The 22,127-nt window shown below is 54.0% G+C and overlaps 2 protein-coding genes across 3 annotated transcripts in view; one reads left to right on the forward strand and one right to left on the reverse strand.

The window, feature by feature from the left end:
* The window catches only part of MTMR14 (myotubularin related protein 14), a 31,540-nt gene extending 23,999 nt beyond the window's left edge, over positions 1–7,541 (reverse strand). For both annotated transcript variants that reach the window (XM_042016298.1, XM_042016287.1), the window contains exons 1-6: positions 7,364–7,541; positions 7,136–7,281; positions 2,652–2,760; positions 1,550–1,625; positions 752–812; positions 70–192 (exon numbers count right to left, since the gene is read on the reverse strand). In XM_042016298.1, coding sequence (XP_041872232.1) covers positions 70–192; positions 752–812; positions 1,550–1,625; positions 2,652–2,760; positions 7,136–7,281; positions 7,364–7,492 — 644 coding nt within the window. In that variant the 5' untranslated portion in view covers positions 7,493–7,541. The remainder of the gene's footprint in view (positions 1–69; positions 193–751; positions 813–1,549; positions 1,626–2,651; positions 2,761–7,135; positions 7,282–7,363) is intronic.
* Positions 7,542–8,928: 1,387 nt separating this feature from the next.
* Positions 8,929–21,229, forward strand: LHFPL4 (LHFPL tetraspan subfamily member 4). The gene is made up of 4 exons (XM_042016343.1): positions 8,929–9,497; positions 18,696–18,932; positions 19,115–19,131; positions 19,414–21,229. Exons 1-4 carry the CDS (start codon positions 9,092–9,094, stop codon positions 19,420–19,422), a joined length of 669 nt encoding a protein of 222 aa, XP_041872277.1. The 5' UTR covers positions 8,929–9,091; the 3' UTR covers positions 19,423–21,229.
* The last annotated feature ends 898 nt before the right edge of the window (positions 21,230–22,127 follow it).

The raw sequence follows: 22,127 nt of genomic DNA on the forward strand, positions 1-22,127 counted from the left end.
AATTCACACATAAGGGCTACACTAGCTGCAAACCAAAGCCTGCACAAAAACAAATTAACCCAGACTCACTTCAAGCCAAATTTCACCTTCTTGTTTTCCACCATCAGGTCACAGATATATCGGACAGACAGGTATCGAAGCAGCTTGATGTCATGCCCTCTGACCTTGTCAAACAGCTGGGAATCTGCATTTCTGCAAGAAAGAATGAGGCAAAGCAAGGTGAGCATGTAAGATTGACCAAGTTGAGCCTGATTCTTCCCAGGTGAGCCACAGTTCTTCCCTGAACCACTTCTAGCCATAAGCAGCACAGCACGAGCCTTGTCTCCACAGGTCTGAGTCAGACTCTGCAAAGAACTGACACTACAAGTTTGTGCTCATGGTCCCTTGGCACATCTCACTCCGTTCTGCAACAAACACGTAAGATACAACACAATTTCTACAGCCTGGAGATGTACTTTTTGATGAAGTAAACACATCTGTGCCCTTCAAAAACCTTTTAAATGGCTCTACATATTCCTGTCTCCAGCCCTTCCCTCTGGCAATGTATTAGCAGGCTTCAGCTACATTAGGTTCAGCCAGCCATTAATATTCAAGACTCTTTTCCAAAAGCAAGGAAAGCAAGACCCTGAGCCTAGTGATGGGTCTCAAGCCTATGCCCAATACCCAAACTAGAAAAGAGCAGAAGTGAGTAGCTGAGCCAGTCAGCTTACATCCAGACTCCCTTTTCGTCATCCCAGTGATGCATACAAACCTAAGTGCAGAGTCTTCCTCGGAAATGTCTTCTGCATCAGCCCAAGCATCATCAGAACCTCCTGCAAGAAAGACATTAAGAACTGAAGCTTTTGTAAACCAACTCAATCCCCAATCTGACAAGGTATGTATGCACACAAGAAGGTCATGGTTTGGTGCTTTCTCTTCACACCTAAATGTAGTTCCCCACATTTCCTCTTCCTGAAAAGCTTGTTTTCTAATGTAACCCACTCTTTCCTTGTAATTGTAAAGTACCTGGACACGTGAAACCCATGACTGACAGCCAGAGGACACCTCGAAAGTGGTATGCAGTGCTTTTTTAAGCCAAGCTTCAGCTCCCACACTACAGGCACCCACTACTCCCCTAAAGAGCTTTCCCTGGAGTCCAGTATATATCACCATTAGCAGCATTTGATTCCCAATGATTAGTCAAGCAACAGCAAGTTCTAATCCTGTTTCCTCCACTATTCCCATCCCCAATGTTTGGGAACTGGTACCCTGAATCCTTTGGGATGCCTTTATTTGCCTACATGTTTCCTGTAATAATTGAATTAATTGACTCTTCAGCCTCAAGTTCTTTTGTCACTGGTTCTTATAGGCTGTGGCACTGTCCTGTAGCACAGTCCTTGGAAACAGGACACGAGGTTTCAGTCTTTGCTCTGTTATGCTAAGCCTAATACAAGCAGCCCATGCTAGAGCTCTCACTGGTCTTGGGAAGAGCTTGGCCTCATGTATGGGTCTCTGTCCCAGCACTGACCAGCCTTATCAGGCAGACAGTGACAAATGGCTCCTCACTCACCAGAGAAGATATAGTTGTAGCCAGTGCGCCCATAGAGCTCTCCCCAGCCGGCCAGTGTTGCTGATCTGCAAATATGCTGGAGGAAGATTTTTTTATTAATCACAAAGGCTCCTGAAGTCTTTCCCTTATCAGGCCTATTTGCTGTCAGGTTCCATAGAAAGGGCTGGTACCTACAGCTATCACCTCTCAGCAGTCTGCCCTGCAACCCTGGTCCAGACTAAGTTTTCAAAATACAGCAAAATCCCAAGTGCCTTTATCTGTAGCTAGTTTTTAAATCGCATTTTCATCTCCAGTTCTCCAATGGAGAATACAGTCAGTTCCTGCCAAGTTAGCAACACATGCTCTGTTAATACCCTGCTTGAGCCTTATTTCCACATTCCTCTGGATGAGATTATGGATGGTCCCAAGATGACTCTGGGCAGTTCACGCCTGCAGAAAAAGGTCAGCAGATGTAGCCCATGATGGCTTCAGTCAAGCTAGATTAAAATTGTCACAGGTATGATTTTGCTATTCATACAGTGTTTCTAAATTCAACTAAGAAAACTGAATTAAGCTACTTAAATTCTAAATGAGACTATTCCTACAGGGCTTCAACACAGTTTAAGTAATTCGCATAAAAATGAATCTAATTTTACTTTCTTACAGATCCCCTTGCAGACAAGCCCACACATTCATAAGGCCATTTATGCAATCTTGCCTCCCCAGGGAACAGACAAAGGAAACTTCTCTGGAGAGAGGAAAGTTACTCAAAGGGAGCTGCCGGGAAGAGTAAGTGACAAACAGGGACAATAATTATCTTTCCCTGAAACACCAAATATCTTTAGCACTTCAGAAGGGTCATACATAGGAGAAGAAAAAAAGTTAGCTCTTTGGTGCAAGGCTCATGACTTAGTGGGGGAGAACAGCCTGAAGGGTTCACAGACAACTTACACAGCCTAGAGAACTAATGCTACCTGCACTACAGGCTGCCCGCTAGTACCTAAGCACATATTTTTACAGCATTTGGAAAAGTGACAAGTGACTGAAGCCATGGCTGCACAGTTCAAATGGCAGGCAGGAAGGTCATTTTCTCAGTAAAGACAGGTAACCCATGAAGTTTTACCTTTCCCTTGTACAGAATGACTGGGCAAACAAAGCGTCCTCTACACCTGGCCATCTTACTCCGGTTGATGAGATCCTGCAGTTTGCCAACCTGCACAGTGCTCTCAAACCTAGTGGGCAGAGATTCAGGTCAGTATACAGAGCATCTTCTCACATGTCTTTCAGCAAAGCTGCCACAGACACCCTGGGCTGCAATCCCATCCCTTTCCCTAGAAGCCAGCTCTGAAGTTAGTAAGCATGAACACACCTCTTGGAGAACTGCTTCTGCTGCTGTACAACACATTTGGATGCTCTTCTGTCTCCTTTTCTTTATTTTGAAAGAACAATGCACAGTACATGAAAGTATCAGGAACTGGCAATATGAGCACCATCAGTATGGTCTGACACAGACTAACACATGGATTACGAGGGAAGGACAGCCAGCGTCTACAAAAATACATGTTCTGTTTTCCTCCTCATCACCTTTCCATCAAAAAACAGCTCAGCACTACCCTCACAGTGAATTCACTATCAGAGTCATAGTTTTGCAAGAAAAAAAGAAATAGAATAGAAAATGAAGTCTTAACACTCCATGAACCTTAAGCATTTGTGTTGCCAGGTAATTAAACAACTAAATCAGCTAGGGGGTTGAGCAAGGTACTTAGATTAATGTCAGCTGCATCTGCATAACTACATTTTGTTTGGTTTTCTTGTTGAAGTTAAAATAGAATTGTGTTCATGCTGGAAGACATTTTGGAAACATGTTAAAATTGCTCCAGTTTGTCCAAGTATCAGCCCACATTTGACAGGAATCCAAACTAACTTCTGAACTACACAGACCTTCAGGAGGAACCGTCAATGCAGAGAGGACTAGAGTTGGAACTGGAGAAGCATCCAGAGTGATATATTAGAAAACAGGTGAAGTCTGGACATACAGAACTGCATGGCTATGCACCTGGAGATGATTAACAAGATTTTCCAGTTAGCCCTTTCCAGTAATGGAGCACAGTAAAAGAGCCAGATGAACTCCGTGACCTCTGGATGCTAATACATGATCAACATGGTAAACCTGAAAAAGGGGAAAAATAAGAACATGGGAAATTCCCTAAAGAGATGTAGAAGTACCACCATTACTGTGCAGAACACAGGCTCTCACTGAGATAAAGCATCTGATTCTAGTGACCCACCCCTGCCTGAAAAGGCACAGGAAGATGAGTAGGATGGCCAAGGGACAGTCTATGCTGCAAGAGAAACCACCAAGGTCTGATGGGAAGAGCAGATGCACAGCAATATGTGCATCAGGGTGAAGGAGAGAACAACGGAGGAGCAGGGAAGAGAACTCAAATGCAAAGGACAACAGTGGCCTAAGAATAAATTAGTATCTTTACAATGGAAGCTAAAGAAAGTTGCTAAGCTTCAGAATCACTGTGAGTGTGGAGCAATGTACCAGCAGCTGCCCATTCTGGGAAGGATTAAAAAAATTAATCTATTATTGAAATGGATCTGTTTATGGAAAATATTATACAAGTTGATGCCAGTAAAAGCAGAGAAACAGAAAACAAGACTTTCAAATCTTTTCTTTTTTTTTTTTTTTTAAAGAGGGATTTAGTTCTCAGAATTCATACTGGTCATTTAAGTTTTTTTCATGTTTTCCTGCCTATACAATTATTTTGCTGTCCACCTCCAAAGATCTTTGACATATACCAGAATTTAAAGAACAAGACCCCAAGCTAATCTTCTTTAAACAATGTGAACACGAGGGTGCTAAATGGACAGACAGAAAAACGTGAGCAAGTGTGAGAAGAGATGCCTTTGTGTATAATTCCCAACACCAAACTATGTTGAAACTCAAAAGATTCTGATGCACGGATTTGATTGTGTGTCCGTTTTTCAACGAATGCACGCAATTAAGAGATACATCCTGCACTCTGCTCCAGTTCCCTTTACGTTTCCTTCGCAAAAGCAAATACGGAGTGAAACAAGAACTTAAATGTGGTGTTACCAAAATAGCTCCACGGCACTGCTTCCAAGTCCAGAAGATGAGATTCAGCAAAAACGAAATGCCTGAAAGATCAGAAATTTTAAGAGAAGCACCACTCTGGGAGCTGAGACAAGACACCAGGTTTCACTCACTGCACTTCCCCAGAGAGGTTTCTGCAGCACTTGGGAATGAGATTGAGCAGCTTGGCAGGAGCCCAGGCCATGAAGTGAGCGGGAAGCCCAGCACGCCAGTGGGGACATGCAAGGATATGCCCCTCTCCCAGGCACACCATGCCTGTTCCTTGGGAAGCCTGCACACCCACTGGAGAGACCTGCTCTGCCATCAGTCATGGCTGTGCTACAAATAAGGCTCTCAGATCTTCTCATCTCAATAACCACCCTCAGTAATACAAGAGATGAACATGAGCTAGAGGTGAACATGGTAAACAAACACAGTTGTATCAAGACTCCTGTAGTAATGGGGAAAGCTGCTCTGAAGAACAGGTGTAATGGTTTTACAGGAACTAGTGATTAAAGGCAGCATAAATAGGAGTAAAATCTACAGAAAAAGGTTCAAAATACACAGAATTCCTCCTGCACCTGCCTGGACTTCAGAGTACTGTTAGCAAACTTTGATCAAGCAACATCCTTTCTTCCCCCAGCTGTGCAGCCACAGAATGAACCAATTTGGGTTAAAAATATCAATTTTTTGATGTTTCCCTACATGGCTCCAGAAGCAGCTGTACTGGCAGAAACAATGGTACAGCAGAGTTTGCACATGTGAAAACTGCTTCCAAAGCACCTCAGTATTCTCAGAGGTGGGAAGCTTCAAGAAGATCTTACCAGCTGATTAAAAACACTACAAAGATAAAAACAGAAGTGTTCAAGGCCAGGTTGGATGGGGCCCTCAGCAACTTGTCTAGTGCAAGTTGTCCCTGCCCATAGCAGTGGAGGTCGGAACTGGATGAACTTTAAGGTCCCTTCCAACTCAAACCATTCTGTGGTTCCAGGAGAAGTAGCCAAAGAGACTTGGTCCTAGATGGATGCTCACTGGAAGAGGTTCTTGCCTTCTGTAACACAAGAGGTGCAATGGTCTCTGTTTCACAATTATTCCATAGGAGTAAAATTATCAAACTGAAACCTGCATTTGTCTAAAAATCACCTGGCGGCTTTTACAAACTTCATCACCCTGAAATCAGGAGAGTGATAATGAAGTGTAGTCTGTTTTTGTGACTTGCTTTGGGACAGTAAATCAAAACTTGGAAAGAAACAGTATAAATACAGTTAACTGTCACTGCTGGCTTGCAAAGGTCACAGAAGAAAATGGGGCACCAAGTGTAAGTACTCTTGTTTTGAATACTTGTCAGAAAAATTAAGCATCCTTTCCTCTTGCAAGAGCAGGAAAAGCAGAAGCATTCAGTTTCTCTTCCCTAAAGCTTTCCCTAGCTACATTTAAAAGCTTCAAACTTCAGTTTTTTGCAGCAAGGGGGTTAATCCTTTCTAATCTCATCCAACTGTTAGGCAGAAATTCTCCCACCTGATAGTCAGTTGTGGCTGGTTTCCAAAGACCCCCTCCTACAGCACCCAGCCCACGTGCTAGCACAGCAGCTGATGGTTTCCCTTCCTCAGGCAAAGCAGCTGGACCTGTGAGAAGGACTTGTTGCCCCTCCTTTTGAACACATTACTCTTGTCATGGACACAGAGTCAAGACTGCAAAACTGCATTATGTTTTGTTGAAACAAAAAATAAAAACGAGAGGCTGTGGTTGGAGCTGGAAGGAGCAGCTCATGCTCAGGCAGAAGTGAGACCAACGTGATCCTGAGCTTGTGGGTCAAAGTCCAGTGATGTGTTGGCACAGATGTGCCCCAAACTGAACAAGCATTTCCCATTAGCTCACTAAACCTCAGTGCCCACTGACCTGTTCACCACGGGGGGACAGATGAAATAGCCTGGAACCTTGTCTGGAATGACAGAAGTATCTATCGAGACTACCTTGTCTGCTTAGCCCCTATCAGATCCCCTGCCCTGAGATGCTTTGCAGACTAAAGTTTCTCACATCAGAGGCCTTGCAGCAAGACCATAGGCACTTCATCAAGACAAGGAAATCATCACACAGGCTTGCTCCCAACCTTGAGCCCTTGGGCCAGCAGCAACACAGCAATCACCAACAACCAACGCTGTGCTCAGGTTTACTCCAGGGCCACATGCAGCGAAGCTGGCGCTGCCCCGGAGCCCCCCCGTTTCCTTCACACCCCTCTCGTAACAGACTCAGCTTGGCAGCTTTCACCAAGGCGGCCCAAGAGCCCTGGGAGGAGCCCCACGGGAGCTCGGCAGCCCCGGCAGGCAGCGAGGGGAGTCCCGGGAGCGGCTGACACCACCGGCTATAATTAGCGCAGCGCAGCGCAGCCCGCAGGGCTTCCCCCGGCCGGCGGGAGCCTCGGAGCGGCAGGCGCGGAAGCTCCCCGAGACAACAACTCCGCCGGGCGTCAGCAGCACGGGACAGGACACGGGGACCGGGGGCCTTACGAGTCACGGCTGGCGCCGGCGTCGCGCTCCAGGAAGACGATGTGCCGCGGGTAGTGGGCGCAGACCTCGCCGTGCACGTTGGGGATCACGCTGTAGCGATAATCGCGGCCGAAGAGCTCCAAGCACCGCCGCTCGATCCGCTCCACCTGCGCAGAGCCACCGCTCAATGCCCGCCGCGCCAGTCCCCGCTCCTCGCGCCCCCCGGTCCCCGAAACCCGGTGTCCTCACCTTGGCAGCGGCGGCGCCGCCGCCGTCCTTGGCGCGGTACTGTGCCCGGGAGAACTCCAGCAGCAGCTCGGCCAGGGCGCGGTCCCCGGAGCCCGCCGGGGGGCAGCCGCGGGCCGCCGCCGCCGCCATGCCCGCGCCGCTCACCACCGCCTCGGGCCCATCGTCCCGCCCGCCGCTTCCGCCCTCCCGCGACGCGCCCCTTCCGCCCGCTCCCGGCGTCATCGGGGCGCGCCGCGCTCCGCCCCGGGGTACCGAGCCCCGCTCCGGGGGTACCGGGGTGCGCTCCGGTCCCCCGTTTAGAACTGCAGAGAGACGCGGCAAACGCTGTCAGGCCCCGCCGAGTGGACCCGACCGTGCCGCTGGCCGGCGTGCCCAGGGCGCCGCCCTAAAGAAAGAATCCCAAGGCGGGTTTTAATGAAAGAAGTCCCTCCCGGAGCGTGGTCGTACGCACTGAGCCCGTGGCAGAGGAGCTGCGGGGTGAGCGGCATCGCTGCCCGGAACGCGGCTGAGAGCGGCACTGGCTCGTATGCCCAGGCGGTGTCACGGAGCCAGCTCGGGCTGTGCGTGTCCGTGCCCAGCCAGAGCCACGCGGCTCCTTGGCTCTTGCAGGGGAACACTATGTGGTTTTCATCCGCATTTGTCTAATTTGCAAATCAGCTGTGAATCTTCACAAGCATTTAATGACGGCCGAGTTCAGCTGCAGCTAACGCGGTGCATTTCTCTGCCTGAGAATGAAACTGGCCCGAGATGGTCTGGTCTCTGCTGGGTTTGGGGCCGGTGTGAGTCTGACGGGGCGGTGGCAGGATGTCGCAAGGGCACCTGCCGGCATACAAGTGCTGACAGCCTGTGTGATACTACCGGCATAGCCGTTAACCGCAGCCCAGTCATCCACCACACCATGCCGGGTTGTGTACCCCAGCCCTGTCACCACACCTGACCTGGCACAGCCGTGTACCTGGCCTCGCTCTGCCAGAGGTTTTGGGTCGACTCCCGCTGTCCCAGAGCGGGCGCAGCCACAGTGGCGGCAACTTACTTGCTCCGTCCCCGCCAAGGGGGTGGGGAAGGTCTGCTGCCAATCCGGGGGGCTACGCCGGCAACCCGCGGGCCTCCCCTGGGCTCGTGAAGGGTGCGGGAGGATGGACGCTCTCCCTGCGGGCGCGCTCCGGCCAAAGGCACCCACGCGGGGACCTTCCAGCACTGATCAGAGCCATGCCCACGCGCTGCCCCGGGCGGGGTCGGTCCGGGGAACAATCCTGCCGGACTGGGGGAGAGGAATGGCCCCGGCGACCTGACCCGAGCCAAGCCGAGTGGACGCGAGCCGAACCGAGACGAGCCCGTCGCGAGGCGACCCGAGCCCGGCCGAGCCCGAGGCGAGCGCAGCCGAAGGCGGCGGAGCGGCCCGATCCCTGGGGGGCGCGCGCGGCGGGCTCGGAGGGTCTCGGTTCGGCTCGGGCTCGGCTGGGCTCTGGCTGGGCTGGGCTGGGCTCGAGCCCGGGCTCGGCTGGGCTCGGCTGGGCTCGGCTCCGCAGTGGCGGGGGGGCGCACGGCCGCGCGCGCGCGGCGGGAGCGCGCGGGACGCAGAGGCGGCAGCCAAGATGGCGGCGCGGGTGTCGCAGGGCCCGGCAGCCCGCGGGCGCTCTTAGGCCGCGGCCCCCCCGCCCCGCCGACCCCGGGCGGGCTCCCTGCCGCCCCGGCCCCTCCCGTCCTCCGGCAGCGGCGGCCGGCAGGATGCTGCCCTCGCAGGAAGCCTCCAAGCTGTACCATGACAACTACGTGCGGAACTCGCGCGCCATCGGCGTACTCTGGGCCATCTTCACCATCTGCTTCGCCATCATCAACGTGGTGGTCTTCATCCAGCCCTACTGGGTGGGCGACAGCGTTAACACGCCCAAGCCCGGGTACTTCGGGCTGTTTCACTACTGCGTGGGCAGCGGGCTGGCGGGCCGGGAGCTGTCGTGCCGCGGCTCCTTCACCGACTTCAGCACCATCCCCTCGGGCGCCTTTCAGGCGGCCGCGTTCTTCGTGCTGCTCTCCATGGTGCTGACGCTGGGCTGCATCACCTGCTTCGCCCTGTTCTTCTTCTGCAACACCGCCACCGTCTACAAGATCTGCGCCTGGATGCAGCTGCTGGCAGGTACACACCGGCACCGGGAACCACCGGCACTGGGAACACCGGCCTGCCCCGGGCCTGGCGGCGGGGGATGGGTGGGGAGACTGGGCAGTGCTGAGCATGCGGCACCCCGGGAGCCCCCAGCAGTGATAGTGGGGTCCCTGGCTACAGGAACACCAAGGTTGCTCAAGGAAGCTGGGCTGAGTCCAAGCACTGCAGGGCCGTGGTTCCAGGATCCAGCCCCACAGCTTTGTGGGACACCCAAGCCAGGGACTAGTGCTGACAAATTAGAAGGAATGGGCACCAGTTCGGGACACCGGCACCCACGGCTCCCTGGTATCCCCTGGGCACAAGGAACACCAGGGCTGCCCAGGAAAGCTGGGCTGGGTACAGGTACTGTGTATCAATAGGGCACCCCAGCCAGGTGCTGGCCCTAAGACATCCCAGGACTTCCTGGGACAAGCAGGCCAGGCACTGGCACTGACAGAGCACCACAAACAGGTGCTGGCTCTAGGCACTGGCACCTGGATCTCCCCAGGCAGAGGCTGGCTGCAGGGAACACTGGGATTGCTCAAGAAAGCTGGACAGGTACAAGCACTGTAGGGCCATGGGTCTTCCCAGCCGAGAAGTATCCTCAGGACACTCCAGGGCATCCTGGGACATCCAGACCAGGCACTGGCACCAGGAATGGTGGCACCTCTTCTGGGCACTGGAATCTGGGATTCCCCAGGCAAGGTCTGACCCCAGGGAAACATAAGGCTCCCTGGGACACATCAGGAGAGCTGGATCAGGGACCCACCTCAGGCAACCCCAGAACAGGCACCAACCCTGGGACACCTGGACAGTCTGGAGCACCTCAGGACATCCTGGGCTAGGGACCCACCTCAGGGCACCTCAGTACACCCCAGTCAAGGACCAGCATTGAGACACCCTACAACAGGGACTGTCGCACAGAGTCAAGGACCAAATGCAAGATGGCCTAGGACACACTGCACCAGCCCCCTGGGGATCCAGACACCCCGGCACACTCTGCATCAGGGACTAGCCTCTCTGTCAACCCCAGAGACATGGGGTCGTCCCCAAGAGATACTCACTTTAGGGGAACTCTCATCCCCCAAAGGGACCCCACCACTGGAAGAAGCCCATGCATGGATCCCCCATCCTTGTAAAAGCACACTTCAGCTCCCTCTTAAAGACATATTGTACCCAGACCCTCTCTCTCCCTCATCATGAAAGGGCTGTGAGGACAGGCCTTTCCCAGCTCTCTCCAGTGCTTCCCACAGAGGAACACCATAACCTTGATGTCTCCTCAGACATGACCACTCAAGCCCAGTAATTAACCCCCCAAAAGTGACCCTGTCTATAGATCCTCCTTAGCTCCCTCCACAAATGAAACCCCACTGTAGATGTACCCCAAGATCCTCACAGACTCACTCCTCAAAGTGACACTGTACAGTAACCCAAACCTTTCCCCAGAAGGGGACCTGATGCCAATATTGGTAAGGATCCCAAGTATCCCCTTATGCACAGACCTCCAAGGTGTCCTCACCCAGGGTCTGTCCTTTTGGGAGAAATATCCTGAGCAATGATGTTGAGCTTCCCCTGGTAGCAAGACCCTTCACTTCCTTCTCTGCCCGGTTTTACCAGGTGTGGACAAACACTCTTACTCTCCACTGCATACTAAGTGTGAATAGACCTAGAGCTTCCACTGGAAGGACTTAGAGTGCCCCTTATTCCTAATGAGAAGGGCCCCAGTCCTAGATGTGGAAGGATACAGCCCCTCTGTGTGAGGAGCTTTCCGCTAGCCCAGCTCTCTCCCTTGCAGCTGGCTTGAGCTGGAAAGCCTGACCTCCCCTCACCCAGATCAGGACCACAGCCAGACCTGCAGCTGCCTTGGCTTATCAGGAAATTCCCTCATCTTTAATTTTCCCTGTCCTGAAGATTTATCAGTTTAAAGCAAGCTCAGAGCCCAAATCCTACTGATTGTCAGCAGCTTAATCAAGTGGGTTGGAGCGCCCAGCTGCTACTGCTGCACAGGGAGCTGCGTGGCAGAGGGTACTGCACTGGAGGCAGCCCTGGGTCTCCTCCCCAGTGCCTCCTGTCCTGTCCTGGCTCAGGTTTGGGTGGCCACAGCAGTACTTTGGTACTGTCACCTCTGGGTACCCCTCACCTTGCCTTGCGGCTTGTCCTTGGTCATACTTTGCACCTTGTGGTTTCACGTGTTGCTCACAACTGCACTTGTGAGAACCTTGAGTGCTCATCTCAGTGGGGCCATGGGCTGACCCTTCTGGCCCCAGCCAGCCCAGGTTGGCTTGGAGCTCTCCCAGAGCAGCACGGCTCCATGGCTTCTCTGTCGGGGAAAGTCCAAGGCAGCATTAATAGAGACTGGCCCTCCACCCTGCCCTGGGACAGGACAGCATGAGAGAGCTGCTGTCCTACAGGACAGGCTGGTGTTCCCATCAGAGAGGGCCTGGATGCAGAGGTGGTGGTGTGGTGTGTTCCAGCAAGAGAGTCTTGTCTGGCAGGGTCAGGCAGGGCTGAACTTCCCTGGGCAAGTCAGAGGCAGCCACAGGCAGATGTGTTACCTTGTGCTTGGAGAAGGAACTGCCATGACCTATGGAGAGAATACCACAGGCCAGATCTTATGGGTAGGGCAGGGTCATAGCCTGGTGCAGGCTCTGGCACGTCATGATGGCAAACGTCAGAGATTCACCTGCCTGGAAAGTTGAAAGATTCTGCCAGAGCAGAGAACTTGGAGGAGCAAAGAAGGAAAGGACATTGCTTCTGCCTCAGGGAGGTTTTAGCTGAAGAAGGACGTGCACTACTACAGCAGAAGCAACTGTGAGGCCTGAAGTCGCTTGGTCTCACTGATGAAAGCCAGGTGAGCCAGGTGGTGGGCAGAGAGATGGGGCAGAGGTGTCCCCACCCCATCCCTGTGGGATGGCTGGTGCAGAGTAAAGGGCTGCTGATTGTGGACATGGATGGGCTCTTCAGAGGAGAAAAGCCAAGTGCAGGAATATGGGGGAGGAGGATGAGGAATTCAGGATCTCTTTCAAAAAGAAAAAAACAACCAGCTTTAAACCATTAATGTCTAATTAGTGGACAACAATCAAGACAGGGTTTAATTAGAGCTTGACAGAAAGCTCTAGCTCAAAAGCCACTGGCCCCCCCCCCCCCCCAGGAGGAAACTGGATCTAATTAAGAGGAAACACTCTGCTTTATCGCAAATAGAATTGTGGCCATCTGCCCTGTTCAAAATCCCAGTAACACAAAACTGGAGACTCTGCTAAATCCTTCTGTTATAAAACCAGAGATGGGCCCTTAACATGATCACATCAACAACTGTATGACTGACAGCACCTGATGCCACCCAAGTACTCCAAATTAGTGGGGGAGCACCTTCAGAAAGTTCCATGGGATGATGCTTTCTTGAAAAGAAATGGGCTGTGAGGGTGATCCCCATTGGGATTCATCTGCAGGAAATCAGAGCATAGGAATACACCACCACCAGGCTGCCCAGGAGCCTGAGCATTTCCTCTGATTCCCCAATACTCCGCTGTAGCATAAGACACAGTCACCCTGTGAGTTAACTCCAATCTTTGAACAAAGTTGTCCTGGTGCCCAGCATTAATGCCCTTGCAAGACAGCCCAGCTGCCCCTGTGTGACACTGCATCCATGTGGCTCCCATCAGGATGATTACCCCAAGTGGGTCCAGGGTTCTGTTTGCAGAAGGTCTTTGGTTTTGTACTTACAGTCTATTGAGGATCAAAAGAGGCAGCCAGTTGAGCACACCATCCTGTTTGCATGGAGGAATTGACTGGCCACATTTTAACGTGTTTCCCTGTGCTTCAGGTCCAGCAGTCAGTGTGGTGAGACCTCCACACTCCCTCCCTTAGGGATACATGACACATGGGGTGCCTTCCCAACTGGTACCATGCTCTTGGCCTTAGGGCTGGGCTTTGTCCTTACCAGTGGCATTTGGGCATTAATTGGGCACCTTGCCTGATGGAGAATGTGGTAATACATATTCATCTGAGCCCTTTTCTCCTTTGGGAAACTCCTTTCAGAGCTACACTCACCTCTTGGATGGGCCCTTCCAAGGCCTGAGAACAGAGGCAGATCCCTGAGCAGGGCTTCATCTTCTGCACCTCAGCTGTGTTTGCCACCCTCTGAGTGGGGACCCCTTGCACGGCACAGTTTTGGCATATCCATGGAGAGGAGTAGTGAGGGAAGTTGCCAGCTGCCGGGGCTGAGCATGGTGGAGCTGTGTGGTGGTGTGGCCTCAGCCCCAAGGGAGAGTAGGATTTGGCCTGAGTGAGCGCCAGAGCCCCAGAACCCTCGCTGGTTCTGGAAGCAATGCAGCGGCTCTGCTGAACCACATCAGGACAGGCTCATCTTCCTGACTGGGACTTGCTGGAGAGCCAAGTCCTTTCAGAGAGTTTGAGGTTTCAAAATATTGTTTTCATGGATATAAAAGTCATTTGTTTAAATTCTTAATCAAAAAATACGACGCAGATACCACTGCTCCAAACTGGCTCAGAATGTAACTGGGACAGCTGCTGAGCATGAGACTGCCCAGGGAGGTCGTGGAGTCTCTGTCTCTGGAATCATTCAAAACCCACCTGGACGTGTTCCTGCATCACCTGCTCTAGGTGACCCTTGGCAGGGGGGTTGGACTAAACGATCTCCAGAAGCCCCTTCCAACCCTAACTATCCTGTGACTCTGCAGTGTATCCTCAAGCCCTTTCTCTGTCAAAGAGAGAAATATTGCCCATATATGAACCGCTTCCACCTGCTGACCTTGCAGCAAAAATAACAACACTGCAAAAACGCTCAGCATTTGCTGAATTACGGTCTTGTGGACCCCGAAAGAGCTTTCCTGAAGATTCTCCTCTTCTTCCCCTACCGTTCAGGTCTTGCAACGGGGACAGGAGCCGGGCTGCAGCCCATCCCTTGCCTCTGTGCAGCGCCGTGTGCTCCGCAGCAGCAGCAGCCGCGGGGTTTGCTCGGCAGCGCAGCTCTCCCATGGCGGCTGTTAATGTGCCTGTGTACTCGCGGGGAGGGGCTGAGCTGGTCGTCTCGGAGCCGCTCATGTCCTGGAGCTTACATCCCTTAACTGTTGTTCCAGATAAAGTAACTGTCAGTTCTGATTCATACAAACTCATAACTCTATTCTGAATCCTGCTGATTTTTTGGCACAGAAACAGCCTGTGGAGCAGAACGCCGTAAGGGAGCTCGTGTCTGTGTAAATGGTCCTGAGCATGCTGCCCTTAGTGTTCATTTATTTTTGAGGGATTTCAGTTTTTAGGGGGAGGAAGGGGGACTGTGCTTGTCCCCTTTCCTTTTGGTGCTCAGCTCTCAGGAGGTCTTCTGGTGAGAAGCAGCCACTCTAGATCCCAATAGCACAGCCCAGCCCCTGTTTCCTGGGGTTTTTGGGTGCGCTGTCCCCATGCCAGGTGTAAAAAGCTCCTTTGGGACCCAGTGATTGCTGGTTTTCCCCCCATTACCCCACATCTTCCCGTTTGTGTGTCCTGTGTCGGTGTGATGCTCTGGGGGAGGTCACATCTCAGCTGCAGGGCATGTCCTGAGCTTCTTCCACCCATGGCAGGCAGAAGCAGTAAAAGCCAGTTTTCACCCACACTTGCAGACTAAACTAGACAGAAAAAGTGATTAAAAACATCAGACTTTAATCTTGCAGGCATAATTGCTCAGGGCAGTGGTACTCAGCAAACATGGGGGTTACTAAGACAGTCCAAATTAGCTAAATGTACCTTGTACCAGGAGATGTTATCCTGCCAGGAGGAGCCTCCTTGTTCTGCTAAAATCTTGCTCCAGTGTTGCAGCCTGAGTCATTACGTTGCATTCCCTTTGATTAATTTTTGTGAGAATATCAAAAGCCCTTGAGATGCCCATGTTGTTTCTAAAGGACCTTGAGAGGGGAGGATTGAGGAGGGGGGAACCATGAACAAGCTGTAAAATCAAGCCAAGAAATGCCAACTTTCTGGGGCCAGAGCCCCAGCCCCAGCAGGATCCTTCTCCCCCCGTATACACCCTGTCCCAGTGATCACTGAAATGCTTGCTCTCAAAACTGTCTTTACAACTGGGAAAACTCTAGAAGAGAGAGTTGGAGCCCAGGGTCTAGGGGAAGGATGGCAGCTGTGGGGTGTGACAGACCAGCCAGCCGTCCTTGATGCCACTGACAGTGACGACTGGCACCACACCCTCAGAAAAACAGGAATTAAAAGCAAAATGGACAAGAGGTGGGTTATTATTTCCTCTTTAATAGTGGCTCTTCATAGGAGTCCTCACCTGGTGTTTTTCTTGTGGTTGCAAGGCATAGAAATAGGCTGCTTTAAACAAAACCCAAGGTTTTCGTGCAGGTCTGCAAGGGGTCTTGGGGCATTTGGAAGTAGGTGCTGGCAGAATGGTGCTGCGGGCAGAGGAATGGGCAGGCAGAACCCTGACTCCTCATCCCTCAGACCTGTTGGAGAGGGCAGCGCTGAGGCCTGTGGGCTGTGTGGGGATCCCCTCCTTGTTCTTGCTCTGCTCTTCAAAGCCACTCCTTGCTGCAGGCACAGGAAGGTGTTTCCAGGACATTGGGCAGCCTGGGGATGTGTAGAAAAGGGAATTGCTTGTGACAGAGCAGAGGACTCGGCTTGCCGCTGGGAACATGTAGGACAGATGGGAAGAGGAGAGCACTGAGCTGCTCTTTGCCAGGAGAGGACCTGCCTTCAGTAGCACAGCCCCACCTCAGCCACTTCCCAGGGAGCTGTGGAGTAGTGAGGGGCTTTTGGGAAGAGGCCGGTCACCCTAGGGCAGAGGCATTTGGGTGCATGTGGTGACTTGGGCACACGCCTCTGCCCCGTAGTAAATACGTTGTTTAATTCTGTCAAATGGGCTGTGAGGGCTTGGGCAGAGATCCTGCAGCTGCTCGGTGGGAGAGGGCACAGACTCCCTTTGCCCTGGTGCAGTACAGAGCAGGCACACGGAACAAGAGGGATCGGGGCAAGCAGACACAGGCTGGAGCCAGGCAGTGTCCTGGCAGCAGCCATCACTGCCTGTCCCCTGTGACTGTGCTGTGACAACCCACTGCACCAGTGGCTCCCATACCTTTTTGAGCCACCCTACTTTTGCCTTAAACGCTGTCTCCCGTGGCCTCCGTGAGTGCCGTAGCTCTCCAGCACATTGGTCCGCTGCCTCATGCATCACTGCTTGTCTTGCCGTGTTTGGGACCTGCAGATGTCCTGGGAGACTAACATCTGTGGTGTTTTCAGAGCAGTGAGCTCTTGGCAGGCTTCTGCTTTATCTGGGCAGCTGGACCCACCTGGACCCCAAATAATAGCTCAGAAATGCAGAGGACATGCCAATGCCTGCAAAGCCCAAGGATAGACCCAGGGGCTGCTGTTCTGCTCCTGTGAAGGAGGCTGCAGTCCTGTGAAGGACTGAGGGCTGTGCACAAAGGTAGGGAGCCTGCCCAAGCCCTTGCTAGTGCAGGTAAAATTGGTTCCTGCTTTTTTTAACTAATATTTGCCTTCTACCACCCTGGGCACAGCATTATTCTCCTCTGGGCCCAGAGTGGCTCTTGCCAAGGGCTGTTGCCCACCCAGGCAGCTGGAGCTGCTGCTGTGCTGTCCTCCAGCCTCACTGTGCACCTGTGGTCCTTTTCTCCTCCTCAGTGATTTCAGCAGATCTCTTACAAGTGTGCCCATTTCCAGGCTAGGTTGTGCCAGCCTGAGCAGTGCTACAAGGGTAAACCCATCCCCTTGCTGGGGATTGCCAGAGAGCACCTTAGCTTGTTTCATAACTGCACTGCACTGGGAGCTCAGTGGATCCTAAAATCCTCTTAGCATCTCTCCTTTCACAGGAACAGTCCCTGGCACAGGTCTGCTGCACCTGATCCCCTTTAATTCAGGCCCTCAGATGAATTAATGCCATCCTGTTCCAAGGTGCCCAGGTCAGTCAGCAGCAGTTCAGGCTGCTCCTCACCATTTACCATGCAGTGCATGGCATTGGTGCTGATTGTGTTTCCTTGCAGAGTTTTGGGTTGGCCTTGCAGGTTTTGGGTTGGCCCAGTCCCAGTGGGCAGGGAGCTCCCCCAGACAGGCTGGGAGTCCCTGGTGATGATGTGCTGGAGACGCCGGCTTGGCTCTGTGCAGCCGTGTGGTGCTGGGGTGCCACCAGGGCTGTGCAGGGCAGTAAATCAGCATGCAGGGCTTGCCACTGTCCACAAAGATACTTTTACCAAGGAGGTTTGCAATATGTGTGAAGGAGTCAGAGACCAGGCAGCAGCTGCTGGGTGACATCATGTGCTGGTTTCCCTTGGTGTCCCTGTCCTTTCCTGGCCTCAGCTCTTTCGGATGCAAGGGCTGTACCTACTCCTGGTGTGATGCCCTGCAGGCCCTTCCCTCCCTTCCTGGGATTTCCTTTCCCCACGGAGAGCAGTTCAAAACACATGTCAGCACCCAGAAAGCTCATGCTAGACCGCCAGCTGCCTGCCTGCAGGGTGTTTGCTGTAAGGGATGGGGAGGTAACTTCTTACTGGTATGGGCACAAGCTTCTTGGTTCTTCCTTAACTCAGGGCAAAAGTACCTGCAGGCATCACAGCCAACATCATTACTATTTTTAGCCTTTCCAGCTGATATGGGGTGAGGAGCTTTTGTACTTGCTGTAGTCAGAAAAAGTCACCTCCTTACCTTGACAGTCACAGGCTTTGTCTTGGCATTTCTGTCCCTGTGTTCTCTGATGTCTCCTTGCTCAGCACAGAGCATGCTGGGTGGAGGCCTGCTGGGAAGGTGACCCCTCTGGGAGTGGTGCTCGCAGGCTGTGTGGTGGTTGGGTGTGGGGGTTCCTGGGGATGCCGGTCCTCTCCACAGGCAGCATCCCTGCCCACCATGCACCGGTAGCTCCTGCCCACATGCAGGGAGCTTGTGGTGATGAGGAAAGCCTGTGGGTAGCCACTGATCCTGTGGCTGATGCTGGTAGAAACCAAAAGCCTGAAGTCCCTATTTGTACGTGGGCCAGGTTTGGGGCAGCCAAAAACGCAGTCCCTGGGGCTACTGAGGCAGTAGTGGCTGTCACCTGCAACATTGCTTGGCTGTCATGGGGCCAAGGTGGGCTCCCTGCCAGACATGGGCTGCTTTAATGAACTGACTGGGGGGCTCATCCCAGCACTGCCACTCCATGTCTCCTCTGATGCTTCCCTCTCCTCTCTCTCTCAACAGCGCTCTGCCTGGTGCTGGGCTGCATGATCTTTCCTGATGGCTGGGATGCAGAGACCATACGGGACATGTGCGGGGAAAAGACAGGGAAGTACTCCCTGGGCGACTGCTCCGTACGCTGGGCTTATATCCTGGCCATCATCGGCATCCTCAACGCCCTTATCCTTTCCTTCCTGGCCTTTGTTCTCGGCAACCGGCAGAACGACCTGCTGCACGAGGAGCTCAAGGCAGAGAGCAAAGGTGAGTGCCACACTGCTTGGGGAATCCTGGTGGGAACAGCCTGGGGGGCTTCGCCCCTCCGGCAGCCCAGCAGGGGTCCCATGGGCTTAACTGCCACCTACAAAGCAAGCCAGGCTGGGCAGGGTGGGAAGGAGCTGCTGAGCCTCTGCCCTGCCTGACCTCTCTCTCTTCCGTTTCCACAGATTTTGTTGGCACTGCGGTAAGTCTTGAGTGTCACTGTCCTGTCCCCTGTCCCTCTGTGGTGTCTCTGCATGTGACTGTGCTGGGTGTCTGTGTGACGTGGGATGGGATGGGATGGGATGGGATGGGGGGACCCTGGCTGTGCAGGCAGTAGGGCTGGGGGTAATAGGGAAGGGAGGCAGCAGAGACAGGGTGGGTGGCAGGGATAGGGGACAGGTGTATGCCTGGCACAAGCTAGGGGCACGATGGTGCAGTAAGACCTGCCCAAGACCATCCCCAACCTGCTGTGCTTTCCCTGCAGAGGATATAAGGCCGACCATCCGCAGCAGGACCCTCTTCCCATGGCCGGCAGCCTGGGCGTTCCCTCCCTGTCCTGCCCTTCATCTGCTGCCAGTGGCCACACAGCGTCCCGCGCCGCCCTCCGGGCCCCGGCGCCCGTGCCAGGGATGCGCCAGCCGCCCGCCGCATCCACGGCCACCTCCATGTCCACGCCGGCACCACCATCCCATGCACCTTGCCAGCTCCGTGCCCACTGCTGCCTGCGGGCCGCCGCCGGGGGAGGATGCCTCAAACCCGCTTTGTTCAAGAACAGAATCCAGCTGCGGTTTTGTTTCAAGGAAAAAACAGTCTTGGAGTTTTTAACAGATTTCTACATCCCCAGGACTCCTGACCTGCTGCCTCCCACCCGAACGCGCACCCAGTGACGCCCCATGCCGGCTGCTCCGGGTCCCGGACCCCTTCCCACTCCCATTTTGTACAGCTCCGTGATCCTGTCTCCACAGCCAGGGGACCCGGTGGCCGGGATGGGGCCCAACCCCTACTTTTACATGTAAATTCATATTCTCTAAACAGGGTAAACTGACTCGAGCCCCCTCGCCTCCCGCCCCGGGAGTCCAGCCCAGGACATGGTGTTTCCTGGTGCGTGGCCGGGGCCGCAGGCTGCTGCTCGCTCCCCCCAGCATGGGGACCGCAGGGGCCTTGCTACTGCCGGCCGTGGGACACCCAACTCGCGCCGCTGTTGAATGTAAGCCCTGGTAAGTGGGAGCAGCTGAACATGCAAAACCCCTGGGCGGGCACAGGAGGACCCCCCCCCTGCCAGACCCCTCCCCGAGCCGGCCACGGGCTGTTGCCAAACGCCTTCCCTCCCCATCCCCATACGGTGCTTTATCTCCACTGGTGACAGCAAGGCTTTCCCTGCCGCACGGCATGGCCGGGTGTAGCTGAGCACTCCTGTACCCACCCGGCCTCCTGGCTGTACCTCGCTGGCCTGTGGTGATGGCATGTGGGGAGCTGGTGGCTGCTGCCCAGGCAGCGCTGAGTCCGGCAGCCTCCAGGGCCTACACACAGCACCTGAGAGCCGACACCCTGGCATGGGTAGCTGCAGCCCAGCTGTGGCTTTGCTGGCCAGACCAGTGTGTGTGTGTGGGCTTCCCCTAGTCACAGAGGCTTGGGTCACCACAGCCCTCACAATGCAATAAAGTCCTCAGCACTGGCCGTGTCTCAGTGCGAGCAGCTGGGGCTCCTTGCAGGGCCCAGGGCAGGGCCCCCAGGGGCTTGTGGGGGGCCCTAGCAGGGCTGGACCCACGCACTGGGCAAGGCCAGGGAGCAGGGCGAGTGGGCGCAGGGAGCAGAGTGGGACCACGGTCCTGGGATGGGGCCATGGAGCGTGGAGGCTGCTGGGGGATGGCAGTGAAGGGCTCTGCAGGACCCAGCGCCTCACCAGGCACCAGGGGCTGGCTGGAGCAGGTAAGTGGTGCCCTGAGGCCCTGTGGGGTGGTGGGGGATGGAGCTGTGCCAAAACACCATCTGGGAGCCAAAGTCACCCGGGATGGAGTGGGTGCCAGCACTCCTGCCAGTGTAGTCTGCTAGCCACGAGCCCAGCGGTGCCCACATCCCTCCAACAGCTGCCCCCCAGAACGAGGTCAACAGGAACCCACTGCACTTGGCAGCACCCGGGTCTTGCCAGCTTGCGAGTGCTGTTGCCAGCTGAATTGGAAAAACAAACCAAGAAAATCAGTGGAGAAAGGAATACAGTAGCTGTAATATATATGTATTTTAGTACAAAGTTTGATACAGTGTTTCACAAAACCTTATTGAAAAATATAATTCAAACCAGACAAGCTTGAAGCCCTGTGGTGTGGGGAGGGTTGGGATGGGTTCTTCCTGGCCATCACCAAAGGAGGTGGTCTGCAAGGAGGCCCTGGGGACTGTCTGAGCTGTGGTGGGGAGCCTCCGCCCACATGGGCTGGCACACAAAGAGGGGCTCTGGCCAGAGTAAGTCCCCAGAGAATGGGTCTGTCCCACTTCATGGAAAAGCAGGGGGTGGGGCAGGGATCCCATCCATCCCTAGGAGCCTTTGAACCCATCCCTTCAGTCTGTCAGCTCACTGACTAACACAGGCCGATAGGAGCCTCCTGAAATTCATCCAGTTCCAGTGTCTTGATGGAAAAAAAACTACTTAAGTGGCCAGTCAGTCTAGCGGCATGCTCTGGTAGAGGAGTGGGGAGAGCATTCCAGGCTGTGCGAGGGCAGCATGGAGAGCTCTGGGACTCGCAGGGAGCTTCGGCCAGCTCTGGCTCCCCCGGTGTTGGACAACGCTCACAGCCCGGGTGAGCCCCGCACGTGCGGATGGCAGAAGAGGCTGAGAAGGGCGGGGTTGGTGCTACCCACAGTTGCTTTCAGGGAAGGAGTAGTGGCGATGGAGCCACTCTTTTGGGGACGCAAAAGGACAGAATGAGCCATAACAGATGCTGTCCCACGAAGTGTCAGGGGGAACATTCTCACAGTGAGGGCAGTCGAACACCAGAAGCCATGGGCACCTCAGACCAGCACCTGCAGACACACCTGGCAGGCCCCACACCAGGCTCAGCCCACGTCAGGCTTCCTAAGGAAAAGGCAAGCAGTGAAAACCCTGGATACCGGGGCTCTGGCACACCAGAAACCAGGTTTTAAAACAGGTGCAGTCATGCAGGGGACATCCTCCGCATCCATCTCCTCCCCAAATGAGAATGAGCT

This window comes from Corvus kubaryi, unplaced genomic scaffold (assembly GCF_017639235.1).
Source record: "Corvus kubaryi isolate FWS band 111438036 unplaced genomic scaffold, C.kubaryi_AGA036_p1.0 136, whole genome shotgun sequence".
Lineage (NCBI taxonomy): Eukaryota > Metazoa > Chordata > Aves > Passeriformes > Corvidae > Corvus > Corvus kubaryi.